Raw genomic sequence first — 15,184 nt, 5'->3', positions numbered from 1 at the left:
TTGTAGGCAGTTCGACACACATAGGGCCTCGGTTGGCTGCGTGGACTTAACGCATTTCCTATAGAGTGGAACACAACTCAGCTTCGCCAAGCCAAAAGGGAAAAATCGTCGGAGGCAGACGATATAGTATAGTCAAAAGGCTTTGGGGGGTTCGGGGGGTACCACGGTTTTCTCTTATAGGTCTATTTTCTTTGACTTTACTCACCTTAACCTACTTGACTCAACGGTTAGAGTCTCTCTTTCATACGGCAAGAGTCATTGGTTCAAATCCAATAGTAGGTAAAATCGATCGAAACCCCTATTTTTGCCAGCATGATAGCAAGCATGGACTGGCACCTAAGGAGTCCACTGAATGATCAAAACATCAGTAACTTCCACTTGTGGCCTTTTTCGACCAACAGACAAGGAATTTCTTACTTATTACTATACTATAAGTACTAGTCTTATACCTTTGGTTTATTCAAAAGGGACATTTTCAAATCACTTTCCTTTTCGATAATAAGACCAAGGGCTCTTTCTAATCGAAATGTGGGCTCTTTGAAACTCGCATTTCGATAGTGTGAAAAGAAAATCACATTTGAAATGACACCAACTACATAGATTCCTCTAGAAGGTTGGGGTTCTATGTCGTGTTATCAACTCGTATACTTATACTTACCTTACTACTTATTCCTCATCAATTTTATCCCACAATAATTATTTAATATTCGTATACTTTCTTTTGGTCTCAAAAGTGAGCATCGCAGTACTTCTCATCTAATATTTCCTCACTGACCAAGGCTTATGGATGCACATGCGCAAACAAACACAAAAGTGGGTGTGGGGAAGGTAGGGGTCGACTATGATTGATGAGAAAAAGTAGGGGCTAACCGTTTGGCTTTGTGGTTTCATTTAGGGAGCGGATCTGTTCGAGCTTCATTTTCTTGTCGTGCCCTGTAGCGCTCTTAGACGATTAAGAGAGTCCCATGTCAACCACAAACTTACATTACACAGTTGAAAAGTGTGAAAATTGGAGGGTCAATGACCATCCATTCGCAAAAGGCATGGATCATGTTAATACTATATAAAAAAGACTTTTATCAGTATGTGAGATACAAATTATTATTTCCTTAAAAAGTGATGGTTTGTGGATTGTAGAAGAAGAGTTACAGGGCACGATAGGAATATGGAGCTACAGAGGATCCGTTCCACCATTTTTTTTTTCTTTTTTTCAAAAGTTCACCATTTTATCTTTATTTTTCTCCTCCTCACCAAGGGTTATGTCGTAACTTTCCAATTGTGGAGACATTTGTACTCTAAAAGTTGTTTCTTTTTTTTCAAAAAATCATGATGTTGGAATGGGAATTTTGCCAACTTCTGATAATCTGATATGATGGATAGAGAATAGGTGGTGTTTTCATTTATTTGAATAATGATTTTAGTAGGCCCCATTTCTTTCTTCTTCTTCTTCTCTCTAAATATTATTTTAATTATAGTTATTAAGTGAAACACATTTTAATTATTATTGAATTCTAACTAACTTCTTACCTAAGATATCCATGATATCTTTTTCTTTCCTTCATTGACACTTATGTCCTTTTTGTCGGGGAATATAATGCTCATGCATGAGTCTCATCATGCAGCAGTCATTCTTATCTTACTTTAAAAAAAAAAAAAACTGGAGAATATACATAGGGTACATTTGGGCTTTTGCTTCTAAAAATTATACAAGTGTTGAAAAATGGTCGTTTCATAAGAGGTGTTTTAAATAAGAAGAATGCTTAAAAGTGACCTCAAGATTGTACCTCACATTGCACATCCTGATGTGATGTGAAATTGTGTAGGAACCATTATCTTTTCATCGAGATACAACTCAAAACAAAAAACATTTATGGTCCATACACACCTTCACTTCAGGGTGTGCGATATGAGAAACAACTTGTTTGAACAAATTAATAATTGAATGTTGCTGGAGTGACCTCCCATACAATTTCACTTCAAGGTGTGCGATGTGAGGTCCAGTCTTGAGTTGACGTCAGTATTATTCTTAATAATTATGTGAGATATTTTGATCATTCATTTAATAATTTTGAGAGCATTGTGGAGGACACTCTAATCATAACCGAACTAAATAAAGGTGTCATCATCCAAATCATTTCCAAGGCATTCTAAACATGTAGGAGTATCTCCAATAGGTAATAAACGAAAGAGAAAGTCGACGAAGATGATTTGGTCATGCCCACTGGGCATTGATTACGGTTCCAAATAGTACTTAAGGTGATCATGATTCATTTAGCCAATCTCAAATCTTCAAGATTCGGGCTTGTTGTAGTTGATTAATTTTCTTAAAACTAGTGAGACAAGACCATCTAGTTCTTGCAGCACTCCTGCCAAGTGATGTAGAGGTGTCTCCTTCGGGTACTTGATGATATTTCACTCGACTAACCCAAAATCAATCTTCTCCATTTGTGCTTAATAACTGTGCTTCAATGTGTCAACATGTTCACCAACTACCGATTCATTCTGAAACTTGAAAGTACATGGACTCATGGTAAACTAGCAAAACATAATAAGAACATAAATACAATTATAGAAACACATAATTTGAGGGGGGGAAGTTGTGATTTATTATCTTTATAACTTAAAAATCTATAGTCTCATCTGTACAATCCTCTAACCAACTTCAGTGCACAAAACATGGGATACAAAAAAAAAATAGAAATGCATACCCCAGGCGACATGCCGCACATGGATTATGGTCTGGCTTACTTGCATCAATTCTAGTCTTGACTTGCTTCTTTCACTTGCCAAGCCTTATATTGGACCATCTTGGTTCTGGTTAGCCTCCCCTGAATTGAGCATACATGGTGGTGTTTCCTTCAGACTTCAGTCGGATGAAGTGATGAGGACAGAATGAAGAATCACTGTATTGACCTACAGTTTTATCTCAAGCCTTCTGCAGTGAGCGCGAAGACACTCCATGTAGAAGTCTGACAAATCCCAAGAAACTAAGCTTGCCATCTGAGTGCCGTATCCAGTCTTGGAGAACTACATGAACAGGTACTGATGGGCTAAGCCCAAGTTCCTGATAAAACCAAATTATAACAAACATCAGCATTAAGAAAGATATGAAGTGTATATGATTGCTAATAAAATGTTTTTGGAAAATCAATTTCCAGGTAAAATGATTCCAAACAAATGGATTTCCAAAAAAAAATGTTGGTGTTCGATTGCACCTAAAAAGGAGTTGGATCTTAGTTGTGGGGAGCCTGGGTAACTGCGAGATAAAAACATTTGGGTTTTCCTGCCCTGATGAGAAAATCATTTTCAAGCAGTTGGGTCCTAGAATATTTTCCCACAAAAATGGGAAACCACTTTCTCAAAGAAAATGATTTACCCACCAAAAAGGGCAATATACACCTGCAAAATCGCATTTCCCTGCTGATTTTCAAGAGTGATTATGCAGACCCTAAGAAAACAAGAAAAATATAAGACCCAAATATTTGGGACTCTTGATGATTTTATTGAAATTGCTATACGTTCATAAAATGAAGGGAACATGGCACATACCGACGCAAGTTCCTCTATCATGATTGGCCTATTCCCATCCTTGTCAAAGAGCTCATATGCATGGCGTGCGTGCTGCTCCCAACTCTCCAATCCTTCCAGCTGATACACGCATATGGCAGCAGCACAAAATTCTTCAAAATTTAATTTTCTATATTGAAGAGAACTCACCTGCAAATTATATGTAACATTAAGCTTCTTCTTTCTTTATTACAATTTTCAAGCCCAAAAGAAAAACAAATTAAACAAAGAAGAGGTTACTGGGATCAGTAGTCCAGTACCATGGTAACGTAATCAAGAACCAATGAATCCTTCATCGCATCTGTAGAATTCTTCACCAGTGCCTGCCAATTTCAGTATCATTTAGAATTTGAAAAACATAAAGAGTAAAAAAAAAAAAAAAAAAAGGACGGGGTGGTGGGGACTTACCGTCTTAAAATTCTGCATAGAAATAAATCCACTTTTGTTTGGCCCTAATAATGTAAATTGCTCATGGAAATAAGCTAGCTGAGCCACTGTCAACGTCTTTGCAAGAGCCTGTCATAGCAAATGAACTTCTCCACATTTTTATTGATTTCAGGAAAATTTGAAGATTGCTATTTATTTAAAGAAATCAGGGATTCTATGTGCATGATGATATGATGCAGAATTGTTGACGATGTTAAAAGAACTTGAACAAGTCAGTAGAAATGTTCAATGGTGCATGTTGGAGGAATCATGAGGCATTTTCAGTGAAAATATATATAAAACTAAACTGATTATAATTAAAGAAAAATACACCACTTGAATTCTTGGATTATTTATAGTAAAATTCGCAACTCTTGTCCCCTATGATTTTTCTCCTTTCTATTTAGGTGGATCTGTCTTAAGTCATGTAAGAGGAGAGGAAGAAAAAAAAAGAACAAGTTGCCTAAACTAAGTTCCACATGGCCAAACATGTCTCGCAGGTCATCGAATGGATCCTTAAATCAAGAATACAGATGACCAGTATCTAGAGAAAGCCTAAGAATCCTGTTTAGATGACAAATATTTAAGGATTATAGAAGTATAACAGCAAAAAATATTTATTTTTTTATTTTTTTAAAAAGCAGCAGTTTTTAATTGATAGTGCGCAATTAATTTTATTCAATAGTGCACCTAGAAAATTTGGGGAAAATCTGAGATATTGTTGAAGTTAGGGAATCTACAAAAAAAAAAGAAGTGGAAATAAACTTATGTTACGATGCCCGATATGAATGTCTGAAACAGATATAGGTGTATGAGATAGTGCCTTTTTGGTTCAACAATGTGTTGTAGATAAACAAGGATCACTTTTTTAGCGAGGTACGGAATGTATGGTCAAATATGCAGTATGTTCCACCAGTATTTTCACTCATGTAACATACTGCTATTGATATGAAAAGAATCAAACAAATAGGGTTTCAACTCAATTCATATCTCTGTCTAGTTTCATTGTGTTACATTTAATCTAACAAAATAAATCAGAAGGTTTCAGAAGATTTATCCAATTTAAATTCAACAATTCGAAGGACACTAGTAATTAATCTGTTAAACAATCCATGACTTGAGAAAAAAGTCATTTTACTCTGAAACCAAATACATTACCCACAATGGAAGTAAACATGTTTGTAACAGATCCTGCTTCAAAAAGGTCTAAGCAATCTTCACAACGTAACAAAGAACTTCAGGGCATTATAGATATTCTTGGGTTGGGCGAATTATACAAAGAGAATCATATAACCATAGCAAGTAAAATTGAGTGTTTCTTATCACAACCTTCTTCATAGTAAGCTGAAACACGGACACTCCAACACATGTTCATAGAATGAGTGCAGCAAAGATGAGGACATTGAGGTGTTTAAGTGGAAAGACTAGGTAATACATCCAGGGAGATAAAATGAAGTAAAGTCAATTGAGTTGGGTTTATTTAAGCATGCACGACAAAGACAAATGACAACAACTACAAAGAGTACCTCGGTCCAAGTTTTGAGGGCTTTAAAAGGGTAAGAGAAGGCTAAAAATAAAGTATATTGAGATGTAAAAAATTATATGAAAGCTGATAAATGCATAAATTACTATTAATTACCCTCAATTTATGGTGATTAATTAATGTTAATTTGGTTAATATGACCTAATTAATTGAATTTTTAATTTTGTAGGTGTTGGAGGTTGAAAATGGGAGAAAAGGGCTACAGGTGGATTTTTGGTAAAAAAAAACATGCAAAGGGGTGGAGGAGCAATTATGGACAAGTTAAAGGAAAGGCTAAAGAAATTTTTTTTTTTAAATTCCAAAAAGTGAAAATCTCCACACATGATCTTTCGTACCACACAAAGCGTCTCCCTTTCTATTTTTTCTTATTTTAAAAGATCACGTACATCTTTCCCATATCTTTATTAATTTCTATTTCTCTCACTTTCCTTTACATGTTAAATTCTCTCACCTTCCCTACACCCCCTTCATTCTAGTTTATCATTAGTTTTTATTTTGTCTGTTCTCCCACCATTATTTATTTTCTCTAGACATCTCATTGTTCTTCTTCTTTCTCTCCAATCTTCCTCTAGTTTTCTCACTAAATTTCTTTTAATTTATTTTTCTAGGTTTTTTATTCAATAATTTTAATGAATTCGTCTATGGAAATTGTTGGCTAAAATTCTAACTAGGGCTAAAGGTGAAACTTGAAAATTGTAATTTTATTTTAAATCAATAATGGTGGATTAATTTCATATTTTCAGATTGATCTAAGCTGAGTTAAAAATTTTGGTTTGATTCCATATCTATAAATTCTTTTGATTTTTTTTTATTACCATCACATTGAATACTTGAAAATTTTCCTTGATTCATTATGGATAAATGTTACATTGATTGCTTACAGAATCCTTGTAGCATATGAATGTGCTACACATGGCAATCTTGGATTTTTCAAAATAATTTAGCAAATAAATTTCTTAGTTTAATTGATTTATATTCCGAATAGGGAGAATCATTTTTTGAAACTAACTGAGAGAAAAAAAAAAAGTTAATTAAAAAATAAAATTTTAATTTTCAAATGGATCCCCAATGCCTTAGCGCTGTTTAATTTCTATTTTTAGATCTTTTAATTTTTGTTCTATACAAAAGGGTGATAAAATCATATGTTTTCATAGTTTAAATGCATCTTCTTTCAACTCACACATGTTTTGTTTTAATTTTATACACAATCCTTGTGGATTGACCTCGGACTCCCGAGATTTTATTACTTCGCTATAACCCTACACTTGGGCTATTTAATCTACACTATTTTAGTGGTAGCAAATGTACATGTTTCAATAGAAAGTACACCTCCAAATAAAGTTGATCAATGAATTCGACTTGATGCCAACTCCAAATAGTTGGTATAAGTCAAAAGTAATGAGTCATCTAAATCATTTTTTTTTTAAATAAAATGAGAAAGAAATATATGAAAAGTAAAAGAACACATGTGAACCCACCACAGGACAGGACTATAGAATAACATGATAAATATATGTAAATTTTAATATGAGAGACTATCAAATAACTATCATGGTGTTTAAAACTTTAATAAACACAACAGCTTTTAACATAGAAATTATTATTTTTAAATAATTAAATTATAGGATGTCATTCCCATGTGTGTAAGGATGTGTCTTGATGTGAGATGCATTTTTGTGACAATACGTGTTGCCAAAGCGAAAAACTTATTCTATCCTTTTTCAAAATATTTTACTCTCAGGCCTCTTAATTTAATCAGTGCACCATATTTTGCATATTGTATAAAGTTTTCATTACTCTAGAATACCTCTAGTAACCAAAGAGTAAACATAAAGAATTTGTTTTGAAGGCATATTGACATACCTGCAAAGCTGACTTCCGTAAAGAAGATGAGCATATATAAGCTTTTACAAACTTGTATACCGCAATATCCAAAGGAATCTTTGTATCTTTATGATTGGACAGCCAAGGATGAGCTGAACACAGAAATCAGGCTATAAACATTAGGACTTTTGAATCTCGAGATGGGTACTTAGCAGGCCATATACAGAGTTAAAATAACTTACTGAGAGCCTGAGCAGCGGTCAGTCTCTTACGGTAATCCTTGTTCAATAAACCCTTGACGAAATGTCTTGCATCAGATGACAAAGAAGGCCAAGGGTCTTCTTCGAAATTGGGGTCCGCCTTCAAGACAGCTCGGAAAATGCCCGATTCTGTCCGTGCCCAAAAGGGGCGGCTTCCACACAGAAGAATATATGCAATCACACCTATACTCCACATATCAGCCTCGGTGCCATACGACCTATGCAGAACTTCTGGAGCAACATAATATGCACTTCCTACAATATCATTTAACCGAGCATCTGCAAGTCTCCCAAGAGACAAGATGTTAACTCACAAGTTTGTAAAAAAGAATAAAGCTCAAGTAGTCAAGTGTTAGATCTAACCTGGCTTTACAAAATCAGACAATCCAAAATCAATGGCTTTCAACGGAGACTCCTCATCCTTAGAACTAAAAAGGAAATTCTGAAGCAGAAAACAATCCATCAAAACAAAAAACAATGACAAAAATCAAAGTTAAAAATGAGGTACAGTTTGGTAGAGTAGGGGCATCATCATCCAAGTATGTCAACCCACTAAAGAGAGATCAAATAGTCCATTTTTTATCAAGCCACGTAAAAATGTTTCACAATCAGACAAATGGAAGAAAGGGATCCAAAAGATGAAAAAACATACATAAGAAGAAAGCTTAGTCATAACTTTAAGCAGGTGCTATTTCGGAGTTCTGTCATGTTCAAGAAAGATTAACAATAGGGATCTCATGTTCAGAAGTTTCTAATACTCTTTTAGGCCTGTTAGAACTCTAGTTTCTCCATAAATAAGAGCAACATAAACCTAATGTACATAGTTGATAAGTAAGATGGGGGGCTCCACTAGTGGCAGTGGCATGCCGTACAAACAATACTATTGAAACAATATATCATAATTTGTCAGTTACCAAATATATCATAATTTGTGCAACGATGATGAGAATAGTTTAGACTCAACAAAGTTCACTAGAAACCTACAGGAGGAAAGGAAATCTTCTAAGGTACCATTAACAATCCATACCATTAATGAATTCAAAGAATGTGCGGGTTCTCACCAAAAAGGAAGATTATTTGTTTTTAAGCATCCACCTAAAGAACACCGAATTTTGGTTTGGGGAATTAAGTTTTAGTTAGGCACCTCTGGCTTGAGATCACGGTGAACCACACCTTGGAGATGACAGATGGCGACAACCCTCAGAATTTGGACCATGACGGCCTTGGCATCTTCTTCTGAATATTTTCCTCCCCTAAATCATGAAAATATGTTATCACCTGTCCATATGGGTATAGAAATCGCCAGCTTGTCAAACATGTACTAAAGCAAAGTACCTTGAGAGTATCCTATCTAAAAGTTCACCTCCTTTGCATAACCTGAAGAGAACAAGAATTATAACCAGTAAGCTCCGAAACCAAGTTTTTTTAAAAAGCTCCTGACTTCATGGCTATATATTATTGGAACCCTCACAATTCTTTGGAAGACAAGAAATGTACTACGGGAATTCAAAATATATATAAAATGATTATGACCATCTAAATGAGCCAATTGAGCCATAAAAGGTTCCCTGGGTGGGATCCAACGAAAGGGGTATACGTCTTTGGGGAAAATTTGGGAAAGTTGGTTGTAAATCAGTTGAATTATCTTAGCATCCACTTCCCCAGTGTTCCAACACAATTTCATAAAGTATTTGCTTTGACTTTGCCAAATCAGTGCCAAGTTGGCATCAATTTGTGTCAATCCCATCATCAAATGAAACATAATTAGCATCAAAAGAAAAAGAGTTGGAGCAATCTAAACTTACTCCATAACTATATACACATTTTCATCATCTTCGTAGGCATCGTAGAACTGCACTAGGTTCTTATGCCCAGGTAGAGCACGCAATATGTTCACTTCTCTTCTTACATCCTCGATAGCTATGGTTGTGGTCATCTGTCAAAATATTATCTATTTTATGAGAACAAATCAAAGACTGTTTGGCATGGGTTACTCCCCCGAAAAACAATTAATACATTTGCAAGTATGTTAACCATTCTTGCTATTACATATTTAAGGTTGCTAGTTATGAGGTATGAGAAACTGATTTTCAGCAAATGGAACTCCCTGCACTCTAGATGTTTTAATTTTCCAGCCTAAGAACTTAAAAACGGGATCACCATACTCTAACTTACAAAAGAAGGAACTTGAACAATTGTGACATGTTAGGAGTGTCCAAGGAAATTAACAGTATCCACCATAGTGTTAAGTTTTGAAAATTTTCCACTAAATATACCTAAGTATTTCCATTTTCACTAGATCCGACATGAAATTAAATAGATAATTTCTTTTTGTATATATTTTGGTAGAAATCACAATTCATTTCATGAAACATATTGGCGAATGGCGAATTCCAACTGAAATAATCAAATTTTAGGTATAAGACCACAAGATTTCAGGAGAAATATTTCGAACAACAGTAAACTACAACCAAAATATTCTAAAGATATTGATAAAATTTATAACAATAACTAACTTACAAATTTCTTGTAAATTACATGCATTAATGCTAATAATTGAAATATTACCAGCTAAAACCAGAATTAATTTTTTTGATATGTAAAGATAATTTCATTGAAAAACGGAGGTCGAGATGACCAACCAAAAATACAAAGGAAACCAAGACAACCTATTAAACCTAAGAGTTCACCTCCTCTAAATTCCTATTTACACCAAAAAAAACAGCAACACTAAGATCTGCAGCACAATATCTTGAACCTCTCTCCTTGTCATCAAATACGCGACTCTTCCTTTCCTTCCAAATGATCCAACAAACCGCGAGAGGAAGAAGATATCAATAGCATGTTATTTTGGTGTATTATAAGCATATTAATACATTCATATAACCACTCAAATACAATCATCCATGCTCTAATTAGTTCGATATGCCAGTAACTTATCTAGGGTAAAGATACGTGGACTCATGAAAAAATGATTCATATAAAATCACACAATCCCGACCATTCAAACTCAAAATCCAACAAGCAGATAAATTCTACATGGAATATCCCATTAGTACCTGGAATGTCTCGATTGTTGAATTTTCTGTTCTAATGGCCGAAATTGCATTTTTTTTTTTTTTTTATTTGAGTCATTTTTCATGAGTTTACAGATCCCAACCCTTTACATGTAAAAAGAATAAAAATATAATAATGTGTAAATCCGGTATTTAATAGTGTATTCATTAAGCGAGTGTTTTACATATTAAGGTGTATGTAGCTAATATGACATAATGATTTTCATGTAGAATATGTTATTGTTAACTCTTGGCTCTCTAACACTTTCATGTATGTGTAATGCAATGTTGTTGATCTTCATTGTCACACTTAATATGCTTGTCTATTGTATTTTTATCACTCATAAATGCTTTTTAATGTTTGTCTATTTTTCCTAAAGATTCAAAAAAAAATTCTCAATATTTTCAGCATTTCCATGAAAATTGTATTAATTTCCACAAATGTTTCCATTTCCCGGCTAGCCAAAATCGAAATTCAATATATTAGCATCCTCTAAGCTGATGCAACACAACCTAGATTTGTTCAATTCTAAGTTTGTTCCACTTTGGAAAAGATGATGGAAAGGTGAATTAGATAGTGATAAAGGTCAGAGAAAATTTATTGATTTTTTTTTAAATGGTTCCCAAAATCCCAATTGGCTATATGTTGAATGATTAAATACAAATTTTTGCAATTATGGTTAGCGATCTAAGTTTATAGGGTATAAGAAAGGGTTAAAGGTTGAGGTTTGTAGGTTAAGGATTAAGGATTAAGAAAATGGGTAAGGATTGAGAGAAAGGGGTTTCAAGAACCGAGGAAGAGAAAATAAAAGAAAATCAAGAAAAGAGAAATAAGATTAGAAGAGAAAAAGAAGGGACAAAAGGTTAGAACCTTGGAATCATACCAAGAATAATGGACAAATCACACCAAGAAACGTCATTGCAAGAAATTAATTCTTTATTCACCAGACTCTATGAAAGGAAAACGTGCAAAGCCAGTGGTAGCAACAAGAGGAGCTTAGTCAAGAGTACTTACTATAAAGGTAGCCTTAGCCCACACTTACATTTTTTCCACAAGAAGTGCGGTTTAGTCAAGTTAAGCCACAGCACATTTAATACAATCTCTATATAAAGAAAACCTAGTTTCTATAAAACTCAAACTCTTAAAATAGAAACCAACTAAAAAGAAACTTCCTAACCAAACTAGGACTCTTTATTCCACCATATGGTTCAGTTCGTACCAACCCAAAATAATTAAGTTTTCTATATAGAAACATTCTAAAATAGAAACTTTCCCGAAATAGTTATTTTCTCGAAAGAAAAACTACACAAAGTAGAAAAATTCCTAATTCAAAAAAAAAAAAACTTTCCTACTAATTAAAAATTCTTAATAATAAACTTCTAAAACAAATAAAGCTCAAAAAATCAAATAGGCCCATGATTAAGGCCCAATAACTAAAATAAAATAAAACTCAAAAACTAAATATGGCCCAAATAGGTTAAGCCCATGAGCTCTAATGTCCCCATAATAAGCTCTACCCAGAAATTACAATGAACAGACCACCAAGCAAAATATTTAAAATATGAATTACTAAATTTTGGAGTATGGATCCACTACAATCAGGAGTTGAGTGACATTAGCCAACTCCAAATCTTTTTTTCCATGTGGAACACTCTCTCATGCCTACTAGCCCATGAACATCTAGCTTCCTTTTGTGCACCTAAATAACAAAAATCAGCTTGATTGGTAAATTCTACCCATTAGATTCAAGAATTTTGCATCACAAGCTTGTGCCCAACCACTGATCTGTTCATAAAGCTCATGCATAAAATATTATCAGAACCAATGGGATCAAATCAGCTGGTTTTGTGGATAGGTCCACCAAAGGGTAGGCCAAACATTAACGAACCAGTGAGCCTAAAGGAGTGATTCAACTTGCAGAAAAGGAGACGTAGAGTAGGGGTAACCTAACTCCTCGAGTAGAGGATCGACACTCAAAATTTGTTAGATTATACTAAATATAAAAGAGTACTTGAAAGAGTTGGTTAACATTCATAACAGTCACAACTACATTCCTGTAATTTTAAATAAGACCCAGCAAAATGATCGTTAAAGTTGTCAAGTGTTTTTGACTCAATAGGTTCAATAAAAGGAAAATTTTAGGATCAATCAGCTTTCCTTTACAAATGTCTCTCCTCTATCAACAATACTTGAATTCAAATGAGGGATACACCTGTATACTAAATGAAGTCTTCACCAAAGGTTGTACCTTTTTTCAATTGATGGATACTTGTTGTACTTTTTTTATCGGTCGGTACTTGTTGTACTTGCACCTTTTTAAATTTTACGTTTTCTTTTCAAATTAAATAAATGCCCGTGGATTTTTATAAAATCACCAAAAAAATAAAATATTGAATTAAGTAGAAAGAACAAAACCATTTCTTCAATCCATCTATCAGTTTTGTGGCATGGAATCCTAATATAAAATTACTGAATATCACATGGCAGAAAGAATTTTTGGGAAACAAATATTCAATAACTATTTGTGTACCTTAACAATTATATGCAAATGCACTTCTCATTAGGTTGTAGCAAACAATGGATTTGATCAATAAATATGAAATACACATATTAATTTTGGTAAAATATTAAATTTTAATCCAATAAGAACTTTCCCAGTCTCACATAGTGTGAGACTCCATACCCGGTTTAAGGGTCTTGAGACCCATCTCTCTGGCCCTGCAAACAAAAAAAATTAAAAAAAGAGCCTGGCCAAATCTTATGTAAGGATAAGATTTCCTTGATAATATGCCTCAAGGCATAAACCCTTTGTAAAAATTACCTCTTATTATAGACAATCTACCTCTAACCATAATTTTAAAACAATTATTACACACTAATAACGAAGCACTAATATCTACCAACTAACCACATCACATACTAACTATTAATGACTATCTACTAAACAATAACATCACCCCACGATTTTTAGTCTACTGAATTTTAATTAATTTGAGACATTGAACATTTTATGTGAGTCAATTTTTAATCCTAAAAGGGCAAAGAATCAATGATAAAATCTTATCCTTATTTTATCGTGTGTCCTCCCCGTAGGAATGCCCTTTTTATGTAAAAGTGATACGTCCAAAGTGTGAAAATTGGGAACACATACAAACAAGAAAAAAAAGGAACCCACTTACAATGGATTCGTGGTGAAATAACTTACCTCCCATTCTAGACGAGGGATGACTGAATCGACTCAGGCCACCGACACCAATTTCGATATGCGAACTTGAGGGGCCGAGACAGTTACGTCTCACTATCTTCCTTCCTTAAATCTATTACAATCTGGGCCTTCCCAGATGAAAGTTAAAAATTGACAAGCAATCCTTACAAAAATTCTAAAAAATAAATCGTAACAAATCTAGAAGAAATTTAACTCTTCCAAAGCATCTTCATCCTCCACCATAAGAAATTCAAACCTACAACATCAATTTGTCAAAACCCAAATCACTAGAAAAAATCAAATTCAAAATTTCAGTCTTAGAACCAAAAAAAATAAAGTATGATGAATCTAAAACACAAAATCTAATTGGAGACCCCATTTTCCAGAAGAAACATTAAAAAATGAAAAAACAAACCATAATCAAACCCAAATAACTATCACAATAACATTTTCTATTAAAAAACTTGCATTTCTCGAACAAATAAAATAATTCACAAGAAACATACAAACCTTTTAAATTATATAAACAATCTAAGGTTTTCCAATTCTTAAAAAAAGACAAATTTTAGGAAACTCTTATCTAACTAAAACTAATAATACCTCCCTAACAATTTTTAAGGTTCAAGGACTTCTAGTGCATGTTGTTAGTAAGTTTATTTGAGATTTTGTATTAATTAAACAAATTCAACATTTCCCATTAATAACATTATCAAATCAACTCACTTGAACAACTATGAATTTTTTAAATCTAAAAGATTGAATGTGACAACTCACTAATTGATCATAAAACCTCACATTTTTTTAACCCGATTTCTAGTCCCAACTTTAAAATGAAGTTAATTTTCCAAAACAACCTTGACAAATCCATTGAGGACTAAAAAATCTCGATCAAGATGACACCAACCATAACCTTAAAATGTAACCCCAACACTCACCTCTCTACCCCTTAAACTCGAATACTTAAACTCCTAAATTCAAAATCCGAACTCAAAACGTATAAAACCCAACTTTCAACTTACCTAAAACCCAAAGTCTATAAAACATAAACCATATTCCATAAAAATCATGTACTCATAAATGAACCACTAGCCACCAAGGTTTCAAAATCAAGTCTATCGACTCATTTCATTAGGCACTAATACCAAGTTGACTCTTCCAAGTCATCTTTTCCCAAAAAGAATCCAACATCAATTAACTTGCTATGAAACGCAACTCGTCCAAAATCCAAAATCCCTAGAACATAAACCACAACCCACAAACTACTCATTATTCACACACCATCCATAAGCCACTAACCACCAA

General features: G+C 33.7%; 1 protein-coding gene across 1 annotated transcript; it reads right to left on the bottom strand.

Moving 5' to 3' along the window:
- Nucleotides 1-2,582: 2,582 nt before the first annotated feature.
- LOC147381362 (CDPK-related kinase 1-like) lies at nucleotides 2,583-10,005 on the bottom strand. The gene is made up of 10 exons (XM_086430534.1): nucleotides 9,426-10,005; nucleotides 8,956-8,997; nucleotides 8,765-8,873; nucleotides 7,984-8,062; nucleotides 7,603-7,899; nucleotides 7,400-7,512; nucleotides 3,976-4,083; nucleotides 3,828-3,890; nucleotides 3,550-3,717; nucleotides 2,583-3,064 (listed from the first exon to the last, which is right to left on the bottom strand). Exons 1-10 carry the CDS (start codon nucleotides 9,554-9,556, stop codon nucleotides 2,927-2,929), a joined length of 1,248 nt encoding a protein of 415 aa, XP_086286660.1. The 5' UTR covers nucleotides 9,557-10,005; the 3' UTR covers nucleotides 2,583-2,926.
- Between the last annotated feature and the right edge of the window lie 5,179 nt (nucleotides 10,006-15,184).

The sequence above is a fragment of the Akebia trifoliata genome, unplaced genomic scaffold (assembly GCF_017979445.1).
Source record: "Akebia trifoliata isolate Shusen 1 unplaced genomic scaffold, ASM1797944v1 Contig00536, whole genome shotgun sequence".
NCBI lineage: Eukaryota > Viridiplantae > Streptophyta > Magnoliopsida > Ranunculales > Lardizabalaceae > Akebia > Akebia trifoliata.
This window is presented reverse-complemented; position numbering and strand designations above follow the sequence as displayed.